A 24,455-nucleotide genomic window follows, 5' to 3' on the forward strand; every position below is an offset into this window, starting at 1 on the left:
GAGAAACCTAAATGGTGCAGCCTCCTCACGCACTCAGGGGATGAGGTAGACACCAGATGCGTGAGACTGCTGCCCATGCAACACAGAAGACTCTGTTCCAGCAAACTTCTTTTATAAGTGGGAGGATCACACTCTAAAATAAAGATAAATAGTGCTGTAAATGTACAAACCACTAGCAAAGCCCTTATCGTCACTGTTATGCACTGGGCCTCCTTGTACATGCTGTGTTTTTAATATAGAGGGTTTGCTTTCACCAGCCTCATCACGAGCACATGACTACAGAGATTCCCTGTGACACTGGGGTGGCTACAAAATTCGCTAGGTGGTGGGAAACTTTCTACCTCCTTTGGGAGTAGTTGTATGTACAGTCCATTAGTGACCAAGAAGTCATTTGTAGCATATGACTGTGGCATATGACTGTGCTTTATGACAATCGATAGATTGACTGAGGTACTCCTAGGTGGGAGCCTGGGGCAGAGGAGTGAGTCCAATGGCAGGCCTTCATTTACACAGTCCGATGCTTCTGAGAAGTAAGATTCTTCCTACTGTTTTTATGTCCAGTCCCCAAACAGGTTGATGGCCCATTCTGGGGCTGAGATAAATGATGGGCTGCTTGATCCCCAGAATGGAGGTGGGAGTGCACAGCACCAATGTTGCCATCCCCCTCCTTCCACTCTCTGAGCCTGTGCTTGCTGGCCCTAACTTGGAGCCGTTCCGGCTTCTACAACAGAGGGGAGTCCAGTTATCATAGCCCCCTTTTAGCACATCCTGAGTGGAACATCCCCAGTCGATGTTTCCTGTATCACAGCAACTCAAAGGCAACCTGCTCTGAAATTTGCTGAGGAATCTCATTCACTGAGATGGACATCCATCTCTTGATCCCTGCACTGTTGTGAATAGGAGGCAGATACTCACACATAGTTGCCACACTTGAGGTCCGATTGTGTTCAGTCTTGCTGCTGGAAGCAATGAAATTGCTTAGCTACAGTGATCAGCTGATGACTTCCTCAACCTCAGCATTTCGAAAATGTACTTCAGCAGTATCTTACTGCTCAGTGCATTTCTTCAGTACGTGTACTCACAACAGTTGATGGCGTTTCCATACCTTAGATCATGTCAGTCCTAGACGCACATTAAAATGAAAGAACAGAGTTTTCAATCTCCCAGCCTGAGCTGTTCCCTTGATCACAGAATGTACCCAAGAGAAGACAGTTTCTCTGTGAGACTTCATCACAAACTTAAGGAACCCCCAACAGGACCCCAGAGCCCCATGGGTAGAATTATGCTCTTTTCTGAAAGCTTGTGATTAGATAAATATGTTTTAGCTGTACACATTTTATCATCATCCTTCCAAAGTGGAATTTGTAAGATTGACTGCAATGTTTGGAAGTTTTCCAGCCAACAGAAGCACACAGAAGAAGCTGTTATCATAAAACAGGGAAGAAAGGAGCCCGAGTGCCATGACTCACATTATAAATCTGCTTTCAACGCAGAAGCAGTACATGGTCTTACACATATGCACATACCGGCAGCATTAAGTGGATTCAGTGGCTTTAAACACATGAGATTAGGAGAGAACAGTAGGGTAAGAGAGGAGAGAACGTGGAGGAGGCAACGGGAGGTAGACTTGATGTAAGCACATTGAGTGAATGTACAAAATGTACAAACAAACAAAAGTAAAAACTGGCTCGAGCATCTCAGGCTTTGAATCTCACTGAAGAATCCACAAGAGACAAAAGGACTCAGTCTTCCATTTTCAGAGACAGGATGCCTTGTCTGCTAAGAATAGGCTCTAGTAATATCCCATTGACTTCATAGAGCCATTTTCTTCCCCATTACCCTCCACTCTTACATGTCTGAGCTTTATAGTTTTACATGTTTTATTTATTGGTTACTTTGTGTGTATGAGTATATTGCCTGCATGTATATAACTGCACCCATGTCCTGCGATGCCCAGGGAGGTCAGAAGAAGGCACTGATCAATTTCCCTGGAGCTGGAGTTACAGACAGTTGTTGGCTGCCATGTGCATGTGGGTGCTGGGAATTGAACACAAGTCCTCTGCAAGAGCAGCCAGTGCTCTTAACCACTGAGCTATCTCTTACAGCCCCTGAGCTGTATATTGTTGAGTTTGATTAATAAATATTTATGATGAGAAGAATCAGACTCTAATGAAAATGGTACTGGATTAAGGGCAACCAGATGTGGACTGAGACCTACGGCCTCTGAGAACTTAGCACTTTATACCTTGCAGTCTTTGCATATTAAATGAATAGGCTATTTAAAACCATTCGGCCCAGGGCCTGTCCTGGCTCTTAGAGAACATTTTATCTGCTGTGACTTTGAGCAAGCAGTACATGCTTAGAAAAGGCCTGAAGACAGCATGTGTACAGGTTGATGAGGAATGCTTGTTTGTTTGCCTTTCATTCGCAACAGTTAAGTGCAGAGGTAGGTGTCCTCATGGGTGAGACCTCTAAGCATTCCCAGAAAAGAGGTGCCACACAGTTGCTACGTTGCTGTGTGAAATATGGTCAGTTTAGAACCTAGGGAATCTGCATGGACACGGGGCTTTCCTGTTTGAAATGATTCTAGACTGGCATCAGTAAGTACCAGAGTTGCAGAGAGGAATGGGAAAGGGCTTGACCAGGGGAGGGAATGGTTCAGTGAAAGGTAATCCTGGAGCATGGAACAGCCAGTATTTATCTTTGGTGGGGAAAACTTCTAAAGCATCTCTCTCCCAAATTGTTCTAAATGACGTTGGCTTAATGGATTCTGAGGTCTCAGTCTTAGTCTCTTTAGCCTGGCACTGTATGCGCCACCATTCACCCACTCATTCTGGAGCAGGGCAGATCAGCATGTTTGCTAATGACCCAGTCCTAACTAGACCTCCTCACTCCAGAAGCTCCCCAATTGACATCCAAGCACAAAAACTACATCACCATCCAGCCTGTGATTCTCAGGGTTAAGCAGGATTTGAGATCAGCTCTGAAGATAAGGGCAGGGAGCCTCTGAGAAGAAGACAAGAGAGAAGCTGGCTCCGAAGGAAGCAGAGGGATTTCTGGAGGCAAATGAGAACATGAATGAAACAATAAAAGTGTTCTATGATTTGAGGTTTTGATCTACCGAAAACACAGACAGGTAGATGTAAGAAAGAATTAGAAGGAAAAAAAAGCAGTTCATAGCAATTATAAATGTTATGGCTGAAATAAAAATTTCAATCACAGGCTTAAAAGATATTCAATAAAGTTTCCTAGACAGAAAAAGAGTGAGATAGAAAATGAACAAGAAAAGTTAAAAGAAATTCATGAGGGATAACATAAGATGGTTAAGATTTTCAAGCAAGAATGGCAACAGAAAACACTGGTGGGGGAAATTCTCAAAGAAAAAGCAGTACCCTGGACCTCAAATTTGGAAGTCTGACGTGTTAATTGCTTTTCTCATTGCTAGCACAAAGACCTGACAGAAGGAGCTGTGAGAAGGGAGGGCCGGGCTCACAGATCCAAGGTACAGTCCATTGTGGTGGGGAAACCGTGGTGGCAGGAGCTTAAGGAAGCAGCTGGTCACAGTGCATCTGTGTCGGGAAGCAGAGAGTGAACGTTAGTGTTCAGCTTGCCTTCTCCATCTATTCAGACCAGAACCCCCTTCCATGAAATAGTGCCCGTCAGTTAGCCTAATCCGGATATTCCCTCACAGCCACGCTTAGAGGTTTGGCTCCTAGGTGATTCTGGGTCCTATCAAGTTGACAGTTGATTCTACCCATCATATCTACTAGCCAGCAGGAAAGATGAAAAAATCAACTATTTGAATTAGGTGCTAGGGAAATCCTGATGCTAAGACACAGAAACCATTCTGCCTTGATGATAAGACACCCTTTTTCAAGTTGCCCTGATTTTCCCATTTCACAGAAGACATGTAGGAATGCAAATACAGTCTTGGTGTCTGCTTAGCCTTGTGGAAAGTGGTATTAAGTTGGTCACATTCATATAAATTCTTTTTAAGAAATTTCAGCTTTAAGAATCATGAGAAACTTATTGTATCATATTATAATTTGAAAAGCAGCATAGCAGTTTTGACAATGATACAATAAAGAAAATGAAAGTAACTGGAATTAAGTGAACATGGAGGCACTGACATCTCTATCACACAGAAGCTTCTCAAGCACGGCTGGGATAGAGACGTAGGTGTGATAACTAATCACTGGAAGACCCAAAACAGTACAGGTCTCAGCTGTTGGGAAGAGGTAGAGGAGAGCACAGGTGAAATCACAGTCACCTGGTAGGTAATTGCAAATGCCTCAAGCTGGGAGACAAAGGCAGAAAGCAAGAATACTGATTAGAGTTGTGGAGATAATCTTCTGAAAAGCAATAACCTAGTTGGTTTGCACTGGTTCCCAGTCCTGCAAGATTAAGGATGGAGGAGTGTGGGAGGCTGCTACTTCTTCCCATGGGCATGTATGGATTTTCCTGGGTTTTGTTCTAAATTTAACTCATATGAATTCTTCTCTAAAATCCAGAAGTTCTACACACAAGAAGACCTAGTGATAGATTCAGTCAAGACAGATTAAATAGCAGACATTTATCTGGTTTTGGCCTGCAAGAATGGAAAATTGATTTGTTTCAACCTAAATAGTTTTCAGATTTTGGGCTTCAATGCAGACAGGTCCGCATACGAAAGCCCAAAGAGCAGTATGTGATCAAGTCACTGCCATCCTGGCATTCTGGAAATGTTATAATTCATCACATCCAACAGTGCTCTTCTTTCCAATACACATCTCAATTGCTGTTCAGCTTGCAATGGAAAATTCAAGCGACGTGCCTTCCAACCTTCAGCTCTATACTGAAAGGGATTTTTAAAAATTTGCCTCTATGTCGAGCATGGTGGCACACACCTTTAATCTCAGCACTTGGGAGACAGAGGCCAGCCCTGTCTATATAGCAAGTTCCAGGCCAACAGGGGGTATAGGGAGACCCTGTCCAAAATAAATAAATAAATTAATTAATTAATAAAACCTGCCTTTCAAAACTCTTAACCCTGTATGTCTTACATCTGTCTGGCAGTTTTTGTGTTCTTTTATTACTGTTATCTGGGAACTTTTTTCATCTCCCAATTAAACTCCATCCGGGGAAGGAAGGAAGCAGGGTCTGTGGGAGGTGGGGAGTATCTGCTTAGACTTTGCAGCCAAACCTGGCATCCTTGGCTCACTTTGTTGGTGTGTGGCCTCAGCCAAAGTTACTTTATATCTCTACCACTCAGTTGCCAAGAAAATGGAGAATGGAGTTACTCCCAAGGTCAATCAGGAGGTTTGAATAAGATAAGGTAGATAAAGATTGTTTGACCCAGTGCCTAGCACACAGGAAATATTGTCAAACTCTTTTAAGGACACTACCTTATAAAACCTAAATCTTCACATAAACATAATAAAGAAATGTCTTTGGCTCTGCTGCTCTACATATTAATTAGACAGAGAGCCAAAGCCATCCTGAGATGGACTGCATTTGGGATCCATCCAAAACTTTTCTCAGTGATCCCCCATCTTTCAGAAATTGGCCATCTGTCATTGGTTATGAGCTCTGTGTAGCATCTACCTTTTTTTTGAGGTTAGAACAGAGTCCACATCTAGAAGGAGCACCTGGGAAAATGCCATGCTCTAGGCTGTATCACATGGCCATAGTTTCTCAGTGCTTTTAAGCTGTTTTCCCTTCCCCTTGTGTTTAGAACTTTCTTCACAAGGGCTCCAATTGGATGCCCCAAAGTTGTCTCTGTTGACCACTAAGCCTTCCAAGTGCCCAGTTACATAGCACTTTGCTGTCCCTCCCACCCCAATTTATCACATTCTGACTACCTGTTGAATGTACATCTTACCTATCTCCTATCCTTTACCACAGTGTGTGCCCAGAGAAGATAATCAACACATTTACGTCACAATACACTGTTCATTAATGAAGACTCAGTTGAGGAATGATCATGGGGTGGATTTAAATTATTCCCAATAGAACCAAAAGATTTCTTCAACGCTGAAAACATCTTTTTGGAAGTACACTGGCAAAGGATGACTAATTTATGGAAGCAAATCTGAAAACTTTAGTAGCATATTGAAAACTTCCATGGTGGGGCTCCCAGGGATAGAGGAAGCCAAGAAAAAGTGGGCCCCAAGGTGGAGCCACAGAGTTTGTAGGAACAGACAAGCAGGGAGAAGACAATGAGCAGGGTGTTAAAGGAGGGTCTGGGGGCATTAAGGGCAGGAAGAATCTAGAGTTCAAGGGTAGGCATATAAGACTGTCTGGACTACCTGCCAGGATTCTGTATGATCACTCTGCATAATGACTTTTGAAAATACAAACATTGCCGGGGCTGACTGACAAGTATTGTTCCAGCAGGGAGAGCTGTCAGGGCAAATCAATCCAACTCTACCACATGCCAGTGTGTAGAACAGATATAATTTTGGCTGTTCGGGGATGTCAAAGCGAAGGATGTACCGTCTGTGTATTTTGAAGTGTAGTGTTCCTTTCAGTCTAACAGCTTGAAAGATTTCTGGGGTTCTCCCCCTTTGTCTATTTCTGCCAAGAAATTGTGGGAATTTAACTTCAAATAACTCCTTTGCTTTTATCTGATGTGATGTGCCGGTTACCCGAAACCGAGCTCCCTCCACCCCTGTAGACACTCTGCCCTCATGTAGTGTGTGGGAATTGGGTCTGAGAGGAAAAGATGTTTTGCTGCTACTGGCTGTTCTATGAGGCAACCAAGCAGACATCTGGTGCCCTCCAGGAAGGTTAAGCTACTTTGCAAGAGTCTGTCTTGTTCTTTGCTGTACCTAATGCAAGGCTTGACTCAAAAGAATTCAGATAGCTTGTGCTTAACAAGCTCCTTGGGCTCCCTGACACCGCTTGCCCTCATCCGCAGTGATGTGACGCTGTAATGGGAATCAAGGCAGAATCCCTCAGAGGATTACTCACTCAGAATCTCTACTGTGTTCTGTACCCCCAGCCTCCTCATTCTCTACACTTGCCCTAGGACTCTCCCAGACCAGTTATCTCTCCTCGCCCACTCATTCCCCTGCCTTCTGTTCTTCTATCCTCCCTTCCCTTTTGATATCTATTTATAATTTCCCCACCCTCCGTTTTTTCTCTTAACATACAGATACCTTCAAACCTGAAAACCCCTTCTAGCCCCCATCCACTGCACTCACCATGCTGTTTCTATATTGACCTGTCTGCTCCTGCTCCAAACCTCTGTAGCTAAAATTCCTTTTGGGAGGTGTAAATAATGTCTGCCTTCTCCTCCCTTGGACCCTATGACAAACTGAAGTACACTTTGCCAAACTGCAGTCTGGGAACAAGTGAGTTTACTGAGCTTACTTACAGAGCAATGGGTGAGAGCTTACTTACAGGAGTGTGAGTGATCCCCTCCTAAAGCCACACTGGAAAGTTTTCATCCAAGCATGGGTGGTGACTTCCCCACAGCCACACAAAATGGCAAGAGAGCCTCCCCTTGGCTTCCTCAGTTTGTGGACACTGCCCCTCCGCCTCGTGCTCCCTGGGCTGACTGCTTGGTCAGGAGGAGTGTGCCTTTGGTGGATCCACTTGGGTGTCTTCTGTCTCTTCCTGTTCTTCCTTACATTCTCTGAGAATTAGTTCATGGAAACATCTTCTGCTCCTTTTGGGGTAACCACTTGATCTCAGCTTTCCCAGCTGTGGAGAGAACATCTGAGAGCAGTAAGCTGTGCTGAGTTACATGCTTATATAAGAGGAGCAAAGGAGCTAGAGAGGAAGGATAGGAGATGGAGCCTGCCCGCAGGTCAACACCAGCCTCTTGGCAGTGAGTTCTACAGCCACTCCCTCACTGGCTTCCCAGCTCCAGCTTCTTAAGAGTGTGCATTACTGCTTCTTCCCTATGTGCAAAGATTTACTTTAGCTCCACAGAACTGAGATGAAGCGGGGCTGGAGAGACGGCTCAGAGGTTAAGAGCACTGACTGCTCTTGCAGAGGACCCAGGTTCGATTTCCAGCACCTACATAGTGGCTACAAACTGTCCTTAACTCCAGCTCCAGGGGAATCCGAAGCCGTCTTCTGACCTCTGAGGCATTGCATGTCATGGGTGCACTCACATACACGCAGGCAATACACTCATACACATAAAATAAAAATAATAAATAAAATACTTTTTAAAAAAGAACTGTGATGAAGGATATTCGGATGGGTGAGAGGTGGGGGTAGTTGGGCAGATGGATGGATGGATGGATGGATGGATGGATGGATGGATGGAGGATGGATGGACGCATGGATTGGTAAGGTTAGATTACCATAACTCATGGATGGCAGAATATATGTCCTGGAGTAATCCTAAGATGCAATTTAGCAGTCATTTAAGGATGAGGCAATGGAGGCACAGAACAAGGAAGTCATTTATGCACAAGTCCCTTTTGATGGGCATTAGACTTTGTCTCGACGAATCTGGGATGTTTCTAAGGCACTTCATGCCCCACCTCTACGCTTCCTTCATAGTCTGTTACCTGCAGCTATTCAGGAAAAGCTAAGACAGAACATTATTTCTTAAACACACTCTGGACTTTCCTTCTTCCTCGTTCTTCTTCTTTCTTTCCTCTGTCTTTAGATACTGTCTCCTGGCCTCCTTTTATTCGGTAACTCACCCATTTTCCACATGCTTATGTTATTATTTATTCATATAAGACTTCTGATTACCTAGCGTGCTCTAGGCCCAGCAGTGGGTTCAGGGAAATTACATCCATTTGTCAACCTCATGCTCAAAGCATTCTTGTGTACACTCAAAGGCTTTTACCTTTATGTCATTATGATTTTGAGACCTGTGGATACCCTGCACAAGGATTTGGTTCAGGGTGGCTATTGTGTCCTATGTTCATTTCTTACTGAGCTCTGCCATGGGGAATATCCTTAGGAAATTCCCCTCTAGGGACAGAGTCAAGGGTGTCAATAATTGTGTCAATCCTCTATGGAAAAATCACTTTGGTTTATTTATTTGAAAATTAGCCGCCAGGGGAATTTTACTTCACAGAAGAAGTATGTATGATTTTTTACTTCTGAGTAGCCTAAACATTTTAAACTAGGTGTTGGCCTTTGGTCCTCTCAAGTAAGGAAAGTTAGAGTAAAATCTTGACAAACTTACTAATCATGTGGGGCCGTAGTGTGTGTATGTTGTCATTTCGGTTAACACTTTATTTTAGCTTTTGGTACCATTTCACCTGACTGGGATTGTTACCTAAATTTTTGTCTTTCTTCATGCCTTATAAAGTACATAAAGTTGTTGGCGAACAAAGAAAAGATAGAAGTAAACGGCACAGTGGGTGCACACGCGTTTTTCTGCTGCTTTGGGCTGAGTTCCTTGAGGAAAAGGGTTATTTACTCATCGCTTTCCCAGGTCCTAGAAATGCCCAGGCACTTCTAGTAGGTGCTTAATAATAGCTTGGTGAACTAAATTGTTAAAAATAGGTCCATGGTTCCCTAAGCAGGCAACGTAAAACATAACATACTGAGGATAGTCTGTGTTGCAGTGAAAAGAATTCGAGCCCCCTTGTTACTAACCGCAGATCCTGAATGAGTTATTCAGCTCATTCCATCCTCTTCTTTGACTTCAGTGTGAAACTGGAGATGAGAATGCCCTAGCAGATCGCTGTGATGACGAATGGCTTTTGTAAATCTCCACACATTCTCTGGCCCATAATAGCATTCAGCACATGGTTAGTGCCCTCTTTCTTCATTTCAGTGGAAACTTTCTTAGAAAAGCATAAGTAAGTGGATTTCTCTATGACCACATATAAGTCAATTAATAGTGGTGTCATCTATAAAATAAATGTGGCTGTTGGCCTCATTCTGTGAGATATGAAAATTAATTGACAATAATGCACATTGGGGGTTGGGGGGCGAAAAAGTTCTTAAGGATGACTCAGTATTAATACGCAGTCTACTTCATCAATAGTATTATTTGTGAATATTTAGTCTTTTCATTTTTGTGTGTTTTGTGTCTTTTGTCTTAGCTATATTTATTTTGAATTTAGCACCAGTTTGAATCAGAGTAGAAGATAGATGAATTCTAAAATATCATTTCTATGTTTCATACAAACTTACTTCCATACATTGGACACTTACCTGGTTCCATATGCTGCCAATACATTGAAACATTTAGTATTTAACTTTTGTTAATAATATGACTTTACATGTTTCTGCTTACTTTAATGTTTTGTGCTTATGAGCAGTTTTCTAGTAAAATAAATGATTTATTTTGAGATATTGATCCCTTGTAGATGATTAAGTGTGAATTCGAAGTATTTCTAGTAGAAAAGCATTCACCTGTGAACTATCTGTTTTCACTTTAATGCCAGGAAATCCTTGCTGGCAATCCCAATTACAGTCCAAGTACTGCTCTTCTGGGAAGCTGGTCCTGGACGGTCCTCTTTCTGTCCCTAGGAAAGTCACTTGCCAAGCTAAACCTTTCTTGCATCTGTCACACCCTGGGGGGTTGATCTCCATGGTAGCTAAATTCACTTCCTATCACAAAGTAAAGATGCAGCTGCTAGCAGCCCTGCATCTGAGACTGGGAAGACACGGAAGGTTTAGAGAGCTTCCAACACAAGCCTTTCCACTCCTGCTTGTCATCTCCTCAGAATTATTAATACCTTCCTTTTAAGCTTCAGATCACTTAGTTCTTGGCATAGGTAGAATAAATGTTCAATTTAAGATCCATGTGCTGGGCAGGACTTGTCTACTAGGCTAAGGGCTTCTATAAAATAGCATTATCCTGGAAATGGGGAAGTCACGCTTCCTGTTTCAGACCTTAAGTGGATAGAGTTATATTTATGTATATTTTTATTAGCTTTAGATTTAATAGTAATGGATATAGACATGGATTAATATGGTATTGCTTTTATCTGTGTATAACATTTTTTTCTTCTGGGAGGAATCTACACCAGGGATTGAATCTAAACAGCAAAGGTCTCTGTCGACTGTGACAACTACTGGTCTCTGTCGACTGTGACAACTACTTAAGGCACATGCGTTTCTCAGTGACTGTAATGTGACTGTAACACAAAATGGGAAGCTGGCTCCATTCTAGTGCTTTTGAGGCAAATGACCAAGGACACCATATTTCTACCCTGGAAAATTCCATCAATGATACCTCCTTGGGCATGGGGAAGTAGGGACATAGGGGCAGGGTAAATTTCAAAGAAAACTTTTTCTATAAAACTTTTCTCAAAATCAACTATTGCCTTGAGTTTTCTTTCAAATATAGAAAGCAATTTGTGTGGGAAATTTGAGACTCTTATCCAGTTTTTTTTTAACATATATTTATTTATTTACATATGTACGTATGTGTGTGTGTGTGTGTGTGTGTGTGTGTGTATGTGTGTGTGTGATGCAGGACATCAGAGGATACCACGTAAGAGTCAGTTCTCTCCTTCTGCCATGTGGGTTCCAGGGATCAAAGTCAGGCTGTCCAGAGGCTTGTGCTACAAGTGTCCTTCCCCTCTGAGCCCTCTTGCTGACCCTTTTTTAAATTATGATTTTTTATGCTGAGTTTGTGTTGATTTTCCTCAAGTCCCAAAGCAGAGACGTAATTGGCTTCAGAGAAAGGCAGCATGTGTGAATTTTCCCTGCTCACAGGGTAGACAGCTTATTCATCCTGGAATCCTTAGACTGCCCCACTCAGGATATTTTATGGGAAATGAATCAGAATGTTTACAGACTCCCTTTAAGAGAATGCTGTGCAAGGCTGGAGAGATGGTTCGGTGGTTAAGAGCACTGGCTGCTCTTGCAGAGGACCCAGGTTCACTTCCCAATACCCACATGGCAACTAACAGTTGTCTGTAATTCCTGTTATTCGATACCCTCTTCTGGCCTCTGCTGGCATTGCACAGCACCAGTGCACTTACATGCATGCAGGTAGAATGCTCATATACATAAAATAAAGATGAATAAATAATAAATAATAAACAGAATGATGTGCAAAGTGAGATACAGAGTCTGTCCAGAATGGAAGCCAGTGCATCACTTTCCTCATTAACAGACTCTTGCTCCTGTGGAAAAGTCAGCTTGATATCTTGCAAACAGCCAATCAAATCTCTCTATGCCTGTGGGCTCTTTGCTTCACTATTGAAAAACACAGTGGACAGCAGTCTGATGTGTGTCTAAGCTTAGGTAAGTTCCTGAATCTCTGTCTCCTGAGCCTGAAATGCAAGGTGTCAGAAGAATGGAGACAGAGTGTGCAAGGCAGGAGCCTGGTAAGTGCTGTCAGCAAGAACAGAGCAGAGGGTACTCGGGCTGGTGGGCCCCTGAGAGAGGCTTCAGAATAGCTGTGGTTTTACCAAGAGGGAGAGGGAGTGACAGAAAGCAGGCCTGAGGGTGCTGCCAAAGAGAGAGAAGCAAGGGCTGAGCAGGGCCTTCATTTGAGTGGGCTGCAGAGGGAGGCTAGGCAATCATGGGAGCATTTGGAATGGTGCGCACTGAAGACTTGAAGGGACTTGAAGAGTTGAACATTGGCTGTGATCGTAGGAGCACTGCAGGGGTGAAAGGCTGGAGAAGGAGGACTTGCTGAGGTGTTCTAGATAAACAGAAAGTGAAGCAAATTAGGATAAGCCCAGATGTTTTCATGGTGGAAAATCAGAAGAAATTCCTACTAGTTCAGCTATGTGGAACCTTCAGACTCAGGTTTTATTTTTCTATTTTCCTCATTCCAGACACTTCAGAGAACTGGGCTGCTTTATTGCATGCAGACTCAATAGTGTGCTGTCCATTATCTGAGATAACATAATCAACCTGTATCTATTTGCCCTTATTATGAAATAAAACCTTTGAGAAATATTTATGTAACGCCAACTTAGTATAAAGTATCCCGAGGCCTTATCAGATTGTAATCATAAAATCATCGTTACCCATGTCCCTGAGAATAAGAGACATTTATTGTATTTAGAGGTAATATACTGGAAAGGGACATTTTTAGATATCTATACCCCAAATCGTAACAAAGTCAACAAGTGCAAATAGCCTATTTCCTAAAGAAAAGATACATTTTCTGCTCTCAGTGCCAACGAGACAAAGCTGTTCTCAGCTGTAATTTAAAAAAATATATTTCTTAAATGTATGCAAGTGTCTTGCCTACATGTATGTAAGTGCATTGGTGTCATGCAATGTCTGTGGAGGCCAGAAGAGGGTGTTGGATTCCCTGGATCTGGACTTACAGATGGTTGTTAGTCACCATGTGGGTGTTGGGAATCAAACCCGGACAGGTCCTCTGGAAGAGCAGCCAGTGCTCTTAATGACTGAGCCATCTCTCCAACCCCTGAATATACTTTTGATGAGACTCTAATTTTTATCCATTTTGATTTAGAAATGAGTAAAACACTGAGTCTCATCTGACCACTGAGCCATCTCTCCAGCCCCTTAATGCAGTTTTAAAGATGATAAAATTAATTAATAAATGCCCCAAAAGTTAAATACTTGCCTTGGTCTGATTAGAGTGTGAAGTAAATCAAGTGGCAATTTAATTCCCAAAGAGTGTGTGATAGCCAAAAAGTTAAATCTTGGGTTTAAACAGGGCAGCCTGTTCTCTGTAGGGATCACTTTTGTGTCTTTATAGAGAACTCTTCTAATGAGCACATTCCTGTCCTCTGAAACCCAGGCATGTTACTAGAGTATGAGAAGTTAATGTGTTCTCGTATTCATTAATACTGTTGCTCATAAAAAGATCTTCTGATTTTTATCACTCTGAGTTTCCAGAGGCACACAGAGATCAGAACCACACGAATTATCATGGGGAAAATACCATTAAAGCAAAACTTTAATCACTGTTAGAATTTTATGAAAAATCTGTATTTTAAAAGGAACTGTACAGGAGACCCATCACTGTACACTGAATGACTATATAATGGTTTGATTCTTCCACAGAATATTATGAAATAGTAAAAGGTAAAGAAATGGCCCTAAACACAGTATGTAGCAAAGTCTACTGTTAAGTGAAAGGTGTAAAATATGGAAGGGTCTGTGTAATTCTGCTGATGTAGGTTCAAAACCAGGTAAAGCTAAATAATCTCTTGTTAGGAATATGACATTTGGGCAGCAAAATGATGAAGGAAAAAATTAATCTAAAATCCAGGACGGTGACTATATTCCTGGGAAAGGAATGGCACATGCTTTTAATCCCAGCACTTGGGAGACAGAGGTAGGTGTAGACCAGTCTGTGAGATTAAGGCCATGGTGAGTTCTAGGCCAGCTGGGGCTACAGGGAAACCCTGTCTCAAAAAGCCCCCCCCCAAAAAATCTATGTTCACAGTGATGTTCCTAAGGCACTATAGGTTGAGTATCCCTTGCCCCAAATTCAAATTCCAAAGCGCTCCAAGTTTAAAACTTTTTGAGAACCAACATGACACTACAAGTAAAATAAATATCCAAAGTGGACCTCACATGACTGGTCACAGTGAAAGCACAGATGCAGTGAAAATATTGTGCAAAATGATCTTAGGTTTTATGTATAGGGAGTCCACATGGAACACACGAGTTCTGTTTAGACTTGCTTGCATCCTTAAGACGTTCCATTAGAACACACAAATAGTCCATAATAAGATATCTAAAATCCCACACTGGCTGCCCCAAGATCCACAGTGGCTGGGGATAGGAATACTCACTCTACAAGGAAGTGGAACGGTGGGTCACGTACTCATCTTACCACGCAAACTGTGCAGAGATGTGCTTTATATTTTCTTTGTTCTTCAGTGGATTTTACAATAAAGAAAAATATTTTTAAAAGAAAAGATACCAAGTTTTGCATAGTACCAACCTCCGCTTTGTGCTTAGCATCCGAGGTATTGCAAACAGATGGAAGGGATATGGTAAGCTCACTCTGAACCTCAGGGAACTTACACGTATAGAATGGTTGGGGAATAAGTCACAATAAACTTAAGTCAACCACAGAATATGAGATCAGAAAGAAGGCCTCTGGTCATCACAGTGATCCCAGAAAGCTTTCAGAAGGAGGAAGAACTTGGCCAGGCTCTGAATGGTGAACTGGCCAAGAGGGCAGTGGGGAGATTATTTTGACTTTTTGTTCCATGTCTTGTATATGTCAAGTCTCTTCTCATGTTTAACACAATTTACAATTTTAAAAGATTGCTGTATAAAAGGAAGAACACAAACTCTGAATTTAAGTGGTGGGGTTCAAACCTCAGCTGCTACTGAGAATCCTTGGCATTGCTACAGGCTGCTATCTACTTAATAAATGCAGAGAAGTGTCCTAATGCTATGAGAATGAGCTAGGACATTCCATCCTCTTTAGCCAATGGTCCTTATTTCCCAAGGTCGGGTGGGGGGTGGCTCCATGACTCTCCTCTGAAATGAACATCCAAAGAAAATCGAGTGCCTTATGTGACATGGTATAGTGTTTTCACACACATAATGCACATTCTCCCAAATTCTTTCAATTATCACTAGATCACATACGATACTCAATACAATATAAATGTTATATAAATAGTTGTTCTGTATGATTTCAGGAATAATGACGAGAAAGCAAGTCTTCACGTGCTCAGTACAGATGCAATTTTTCTGAATATTTTCTATATGAAGATTGTTTAATCTACAGGTGTAGAACTGGCAGGTGTGGAGGCCCAACTGTACTGCCATTCAGAAGCAGGAAGTCCAGAAAAGAGACCAGGGGTGCTCCCTGCTAAGGTAGTCAACACTTGAAGCTCTGGGTGTGAGGTTCAAGCTTGTGCCACACTGCAGTTTTGTCCAGTAGTCTCCTTTCTGCTTCTCTCTTAGCTCTGTCCTTGTATTGTTTCCATCTCCTCTCCTCCTGGCAGCCACTAGGCTTCTAAAGACCTTCGACTGCCACCTGCCATGCTCTCCAAGAAGGAAGTTGGACGAGTGACTTACTCTATTCTTTTCTAGACTATAGGGTCTCTCTTCCCTTGATTTGTCTATCCTTACCTATTCTTAGTTTGGAGAGCCAAGACCAGGGTATAATCTTAGAGAAATGGGGCTATGGGAGCCAGCTGTTTATACTAAACAGAAAAAGTCATTGAGGCACAATTGTGTTCTAGTCTACCACACTAGAAGCTGAATCAGGCAGGGGCAAAGCCTTAATTAGCAATGTAGGATCTGTATTTTCACTGCTTTTTCTCTGAGCCTGTCTCCTTTAAGTATCTGAGATGACTTGACAAAGAACAAAGTATTCTTGAGTATCTCTGAGCAGGTGACCAAAAGATGTGTGTAAAGCATCTGGTTTATTAATCCTGCCTGCCACTAACGTTTCTTCTAGTTCTCTATTTTCCTGTCTACAAAGTTTATTAATGGTATTTTCAGCCACCTACCAGGCTGAAAATACCAACTCTAGCTTTATTAGAAAAACTATTAAGTTCTGAAGAGTTAGCAGATAAAACCTCCTACTGTGGGTAGGCGGTGAAGATGGACAGTGGGTTTTGCCTTTGACTCACTCTTTGCAAAGAGAATCTTGGGCCTGAAAGCTCTGGATTTAGCCTTTTGACTCCTCTTCCTTCCATCTGGATGTGCTTTGATTTCAATTTCTGTTCTCTTTGTTTTACAGTTGTTCAGCACATCAAGCGACATAACATTGTTCTGAAAAGGGAGCTAGGCGAAGGAGCCTTTGGAAAAGTTTTCCTAGCTGAATGCTATAACCTCTGTCCTGAGCAAGATAAGATCTTGGTAGCTGTGAAGGTAAGAAAACATTCTAGAATACCTCCTTATCATGTCTACTGTGGCATACATGTATTTAAAGTTCTTTTACAAAATGAGTAGTTAGAACATTCAATGATCAGAGTCTTCTCAGGGGCAAGCCTCCATCTTGAAGGTTCTCTCTTCAGATTTGTGGGGGTTCGTGACTCCATGACCTGGGCCTTGTTACATGGCCTAGATTCTGGAGAAAAGGGCTGTTGACTTCACTTCCCAGTTAGCCTCTGTTCCACTGCGTTCTACTATGATATCATACTTTGTACCTTCCAATAATTTCTGAAGCCACAGGATTTTTGTTTTGTTATTTTGTACCCTAGACATGATTTCATCAAGGATTGGATGGTACTTTCTATATATTCCCACAGAAAATGTAGGGTTCCTACTAAAATAAAGACATCTACAGGGCTGGAGAGATGGCTCAGCAGTTAAGAGCACTGACTGTTCTTGCAGAGGACCCAGGTTCGATTCCCAGCACCCACATGGCAGCTACAAACTGTCCTTAACCCAGTTTCAGGAGAATCCAAAACCCTCTTCTGACCTCCTTGGCATTGCATGACACAGGTGCTCTCACATACATGCAGGCAATACACTTATACACATAAAATAAAAATAATAATAAAAAAGAAATCTAAAAGCCTTCATCATAGTCCTGTCTCCCAAACTCAAAAACAAACCCTGTTCTTAAGTAAGATAAACAAGAGCATTGACAAGGGATAAATGTTATAGGGATCTTTCTAGAGCTTGTCAAAAATATATTTAAAAAATAGCATAATGAAATTAATCAGATCTTTGAAATATGCATTGTAAACATTAAAAAAATCTCACCAAGACACTTTTAATATGTGGATATCAAACATTTATAAAAACAAGTGTCAAGTGAATGAAACATGGCTAATGTAAAATTTAACCTTCTTGACTTAATAAATATGGTTAAGTTTTTTGTTGAGTCTGCTAAATACAGACCATTTGTATGAATGGCATTTGTTGAGTAGTTACAGCCTTGGAAACTTTTTCTTTCTTTTTTTTTTTTTTTTTTTTTTTTTTTTTTTTTTTTGACTTTTTGAGACAAGGTCTCCCTGTAGCCCCAGATGTCCTGGAACTCACTATGTAGACCAGGCTGGCCTTGAACTCACAGAGATCCACCTGCCTCTGCCTCATGAGTGCTGGGATTAAAGACGTGTGCCATCATGACTGGCCACTCTCTTTACAGCATCAACTGTGTGTTCTGCTATAGTTGGACTTAGGATACTTTAGTATACATATATAGATAACTGGAGGAACAGATAAAATTATTCTTGGAGTTGCCTATCCTGCAGACCTAGCATATTCACTAAAGTTCAATCAAATAGAAAAGGTATACATTTTCTTCCCTTGTCATTTGGAGAACTATCTAACCAGAGTGCCGTGGCATGATCTCTGAATCTCTCAGAAAAGGCTCTTAAGGACTACACTTTTCAGTGACTAAAGGACCAACTATTCTCAAAATTATAAATCTAGCAAATACATATTATCTTTCCAATATGGGGAAATGTATAGGGAGATTGAGAAAGAAGTGGGAGGAGAAGGGATGTTCTGAAGAGATGTGAGGGCAGGTGGGGCGGGGACGTCACAGAAGGATGCTGCCGTGGTGCTGGGTGTGCCCAACTCCTGCTATGGCTTCGTACTGCCTCTCGTCTTTCATCCATTGGGAAAGGTCTATCTTTTAGCATATCATATTCAGAATAGTTGACAGTGTTATATCTGTGTGTTGCTTCTATTTCTTTTTGGGATAAATGAGATCAAGGGTGTAGCTAACTTTTCAAATTCATAGGCTGGCCAGTATTTGAGTTGGAAGGACCACAGAATCATCCAACCTTAGCCTCACCATTTGTTACAGATCAGGAAAATGAAGACCCTGGGTCTGTGTTCTGGGTCCATGTTTTACATTCTTATTGGAGGCTGACCAAGAAGCCAAGTCGAGCCTTCAGACTATTGGTTTCACAGTATTGCATGAGACCCTTTGTGCATGAGAAAGTCCTGAAAGACTAGAGTAATTCTAGATAGCAGTGTGGGACTAGCTGAGAGACCTTAGTCAGATATGCAGACATCCAGGAAATGTCTCAGTAAGTCCATTCATTCACCTTACTGCCGTATTTTATTCTGTGATGACTTCTCTGTACTTCCTGTGATGACCTTAGCTGCCTAGCTAAATTCAGAATATTCTCAACCTGTATGTTCGATTTCCTTCTGAGCAAACACTAAAACAAAATGGTTGGCCTACTCTTCCAGCAATGACAAACTGATGGCAACAGCAATGCCTAGGCTCCACTATCTGAGCTGACCTTAAAGAGACCATTTACCGTTCCACTTTCCTGCTTACAGCATGCTTTGGCCTGCATGTGTCTCCATCACTGTGGTTAGTGAGACCCTGCTCTTGTTTAAGTCCCAATTAATCCTACCTTGAAACAGACCTAGGACCCAGTCTTCACATTCCTCCTGGCTTTGTGAATAAGTTTCTGCATGTTAATTTAGATATATGATGTGTGTTTGGTCTTTAAACAGCATTGGTAGAAAATGAAAAAAGAAGCAAAAAGGATTTGACCCTTTGTCAAATCCTTCCTGCTCTTTTCTAGTCTCCTTTAAATTAAAATGGGATTGTTATCTCAAATAATGAGGACAAAGGAACGGTGGATTAAACACTCAATCTTGTTTCACCACAGATCTAAGAAATCCCATCCCAATGACCTTGAGTGGAAATGTCTGTTAAGTCAGAGGTTTTGTTTGAGTCAGCTAACTCAGGCTTCAGGGACGGTACCGTCTCAACTCTCCGGAATTCACAGGTTGGACTTTCCATGAGCTCCAGTGTGAACTGGGTTGGAATAACTCACAGGCCTTTCACAGAGTTGCTTCTCTCCAGCCTGGCATACCCACTTTTAGGGCTTTGGTCCAAATGAAAATATATTCAAAACTAAATTAATCTGGGAGATGAAATGTCCATTGTTCAGCCCTGACCACAACAAAGAGATCTGTTTTGCGCGTCAGTTTTTAAGGAATGTCAAACTGAACACGGCTTCCAGGACTGTACAGCCTCTCACCTCTGTGGAGTGGCTCTGGGTTGCTCCTGTTTCATTGGAGGCACCCAGGGATGTTTGACAGCCGTTCTGCTGTTGCCTAGCAACCTCTGCGACATTGATTATGCATGCTAAGAAATAGAAGCTATTGTCCTTTCCCTTCTCCAGAAAGATCTGACTTTGGTCTGAAACCCCAAGCTTTACACTCAGACTGACAGATGTCAGATTCCTGTGAATTCTGGTGTTGATTCTCCCAAATGATTTAAGAGCTTAAAGGATTCACTGCAAGTGTGTTAGAATTGAAGTGGTTCTAAGACATGTGCCAGCATTCAAGGGCAACAGGGGCTGAGCATGCCTCTCCCATTAGTGGATCAGCTTGTTTGGATTCAACTGGATTGCCCTTTTCTTGATATTTTTGCATGACCTTTGTTTTTCAGTGAAATGGATTTGTCAACCATTTTTTCCCTTTACACTTAATTATAATCGAAGAGTCCACAGAAAGGACAGAAGTAGAGAAATCAACCTTTGATCAAACTGAGTTACTTTACCTTTCAGATACTTAATTGGCATAAAAACACTCCAGCATAGTTTCCTGCATTAACTGTAGACGCATTAGCTATTTTTGGTTCCATCCAACATGCATTTCAATGACTACCATTTTTACGACATTTTTTTGTACATGAATGCAAGCTGATTTGGGGTTTTCAAATGAAGCCACAAATCTGTTTTGTAGAATTTATGATCTCCCTCCCTATATTAACTCATTAATTCTAGAAACAGGACATTGACTATGCAAGGGACCTTTGAAATTGTATATACGACCCCAGCCTGGTGCTTATAGGTAAGAAAACTGATCCTCGGGGAAGTCAAGTGACTCTCTCAAGGTATAAGTTAAAAGTTGGAATAGCTACACAGGGGGACATTTTAGCAAAATCAGACATGGGGACCTGTGAGTTCAGCAGATGCTTTCTTTGGGATCAGACTTAGAATTTTTTGCTTTCAAGTTTCTGAATTCCTTCTTGCCAACAGAGGGAATAACGGTATTTTTCTCCACCAAGAGTTTTAAAAAAGTTACTTGATAAGCTATCACTTCACCAGAAGGCAAGCCCAACATAGCATCTGTCATATTGCCACTAGTCCCATGTCTGGAGTGTCCCCATCCAACCCATCAGTCCAGGTAACTTCAATTTACCCATCTCAGCTCAAGTTGGAAGACTTTTCTTTGCCTGTCCCTTCAACCAGATCAGACTGCATGCTATATATGCCATTAAAGGACCTGTAGTTGGCCTTTTAGCTAACTCTAGATATGTATTTGTGGGCTTATTTAATGAGTGACATTGAATGTCTGTGTCCTCTTTTAGAGTATCAGTCATACCCTCCAAGGTGGGAACCATACATTTAACACACGGCCCAATATGTAATATGATATGATAGACAAATGCTTATTGCATGAATGAAGGGATGATAATAGGTGAATGCATGAGCAGACATGTAGGCTGTAGAGATAATAGCATTCTGATAGAGTTTGCCACGAAGTGATTTCATGAAATAGTGATAGTCATAGCTGAAAGAAAGTATAAAGATAACATATAATATTAATAATCTAATGTAACAAGAAATCAAAGTGATCGAATATGCCAGGTATGGAAACATACACCCATAATCCTAGCACTCAGGAGATAGAGGCAGCAGGAGGATCAAGGGGTGAAGATCATCCTTGACTACATAATGATTTGGAGGCTACATTGCACTGCATGAGACATTGTCTCAAAAGGAAAAAAAAGAAAGAAGGAAGGGAGGGAGGGAGAGAGAAAGCTAAAGAGAGAGGGAGAGAAAGAAATGATTAAGTAGGTTTATCAATACATACAGCTATTATTTGATGTGTTCTTTAACTCACTTTTAACCAATTAAAAAAATACAGAAATCCAGAGAAGATCGATGACTCGTGCAAGGTCAGATTGCTTGAATGCAGTCTTTCATTGTCAGACACAGGACTCAACCCCATTGCAATGCTCACTGAGACTGTGTTTTCCTTTCTATGTCCTGTATAAGCTCTGGTAAACCAACCTAAGGAAATTCAACATAATGCCACTTATCAAAAAATAAGGGAATATATTGATTATGCTTATTTGTATGCAAGAATAAGAGGTACTTTCATGCTTTCCCAAGTAGAAAATTTTTTTCCAAGTAGAAATTTAATATAAGGGAATAAATGGGATTAGACCTGGGTTCCTCAAGAGTGCTTTGACCTGAGGGAAATTCAAGAAAAAGTTCATAATCCGCTTTCCTAAAAAGAATAATGCAATGTTCATTGGAAATCCAAATTAGACTAATTCAAACAAAGAGGGACTGTACTGGCTCATAGAAAGTCAGACTGCCAGACACCTTCGCCGATCACCTTAGCTTCAGGCATTGCTGGACTCAGGGAACCTTCGATGGGCATCTTCCTGTCCATCCCCTTCATCTCTTGGCTTGCTTTCCTTAATACTCACTTCATTCTCAGACAGGCATATTCTCATGTTGTGTATGTGTGTGCACATGTGAGCATGCACATATACTGTCATGTGAACTACTCAGATAGGGTTTTAGGTGGTCTTCCTTGTAAGAACACCCCATGCACTTGAATTACATTAAGCTTGCTAAGCTTGCTCCACTAATATTCCTTTCCCAGTAACTTCAATTTTTAACCCGTGATTAGGCATATTTTTGCCTTGTTAGTCACTTTGGTGACCATATTTTCTGGTTGAGCTCTAATTCATTCATATAGTTTCAGAGATACTAAAATCAAAACAAGGCAGTTCACTTTAATTGGGAAAGAAACTTGGGTCAAATGTTTGATGCAAGAGCATCAAATGCTAGCTTCTAGATCCCCTCCCCAAGGGGCCTGTAGCTATGTGAGTCTTAAGAGAACTTATCTGGGATCAAACACAGCTTGAGGATTCACTTCATGCCTCTGTATCTCTAGAATATATGGATTGAAATAGTTGTGCAGACTTTTAGTTTACTTTAATATTTATTTATTATTGTTATGCGCGAGTGTATTGCCTTCCCATGTATGTAAGTGCACCCATGTCATGCAATACCCATGGAGGCCAGAAGAAGGCATCGGGTCCCCTGGAACTGGAATTATGGATGGTTGTTAGCCACCATGTGGGTGCTGGGAAAGGAATCCAAGTCCTCTAGAAGAACAGCTAGTGCTCTTACTCCTGAGCCATCTCTTCAGCTCCCTTAATTTACTCTAACACAATAGGCCAGCTCGCAGTCAAGTCAGCATCCTTGCTGAGTCTGAGCTCCTCTATGTCTGGTAAGTAGACTGACACAATGGTACACTGGCATATTCAGAGCCTGCACACACACACTGAAGTTGTCCACATGGAACTCAACTTCTGATTTTTTTCTTTCTAGTCAATATATTTTTGCTATGACCATCTCTGAACTTGTTGCCTATCTTTTGAAGATTTGACATTTTTTCAGTATGCAACTTGATGTTGCATATTAAAGCACATTCTGCAAGCACAAACCACCATTTCCCCCAAATTATTGTATTTTATGTCAGAAGAGGGCTTCAGATTCCATGTGAGTTAGAACTCAACTATATGTTTCCCTTTGGGTGGTCAACTTGCTACATCTGAGCCCTAATAGCCAGCATGATTGTGAAAATAAAGACAGCAGCAATCAATACCCTGGCTATGACTTCTGTATTTGAGAACATCACTTGGTACATTATTAAAGTCCTTTCAAAGTCCAGTTATATAAAATTAGTTGAGTGTGGACATTATCATTTCATATACATATTTGGCTTTTTATTTCTAGATATGTTTGAGAGTTACCCACTGTGCTCTCTGTAGTTGCTAAGATTTTATTTTTAGCAATCTCTTTCTTTCTCTGAGTTTATTAAAATGCACCTCTCCAATGTTCACTGTGTGTTAATTTGATAGATAACTTCATTTATCCCCCACCTTTTCTCTAGTGAAGAACCTGTTACTTAAAATATATATATCAAGACTGGACCAGGCATGGTGGCACATGTCTTTAATCCCAGAACTTGAGAGGCAGAGGTAGATGGATCTCTGTGAGATCAGGGCCAGCCTGGTCTACACAGTGAGTCTACACAGAGCACTCTAGGCCAACAGGGGCTACAGAGAGACCCTGTCTCAAAAACAAAACAAACAAACAAAAAACATGGTCAAGGCTTGCATGCTGGGCTAATTATTGACTGTAACAACCCTATAATAAAGATATCTGCCTTAATCCTATTTCAATTTTATACCTTAAAATTTTTTTCCAACATTCTCAAAATGCAGGTTGCCCTCTTAATAGCCTATGGAAATGGCTTTTGTAAAAGAATGTGGTCCACTAGAAAGATAATGTGAGCCATAAATATCAACTGTATTATAATTTTGAATTTACTGATATGCACATGACCAGAAAAGTAAAAAGAAACAGATGAATCTTATTTTATTAATATAGTTCATTTAATTTAACTTCTCTAATAAAAATCGTTTCAGCGTGAAATATCAGTGAGCTATTTCAAAGTATTTTGTTCCTATCAAGTTTCCAAAATTATTTTCAACTAAAATACATCTCAATTTTGAATAACCACATTTAAAATAATTGGTGGCATGTGGCTGTTGCCTGCTATATTGGATAATGCATGGCTGGAAAGCATCAGGATAGTGAAGATTCTCTGTTAAA

The 24,455-nt window shown here is 41.3% G+C and overlaps 1 protein-coding gene across 10 annotated transcripts in view; it reads left to right on the top strand.

Annotated features, from left to right (window-relative positions):
- Positions 1-24,455, top strand: part of Ntrk2 (neurotrophic receptor tyrosine kinase 2) — a 385,346-nt gene that overhangs the window by 275,208 nt on the left and 85,683 nt on the right. For all 10 annotated transcript variants that reach the window (XM_008849411.2, XM_029554243.1, XM_029554241.1 and 7 more), the window contains one exon: positions 16,565-16,695. In XM_008849411.2, coding sequence (XP_008847633.1) covers positions 16,565-16,695 — 131 coding nt within the window. The remainder of the gene's footprint in view (positions 1-16,564; positions 16,696-24,455) is intronic.

This window comes from Nannospalax galili, unplaced genomic scaffold (genome assembly GCF_000622305.1).
Source record: "Nannospalax galili isolate Female #2095 unplaced genomic scaffold, S.galili_v1.0 scaffold704, whole genome shotgun sequence".
Taxonomy (NCBI): Eukaryota; Metazoa; Chordata; class Mammalia; order Rodentia; family Spalacidae; genus Nannospalax; species Nannospalax galili.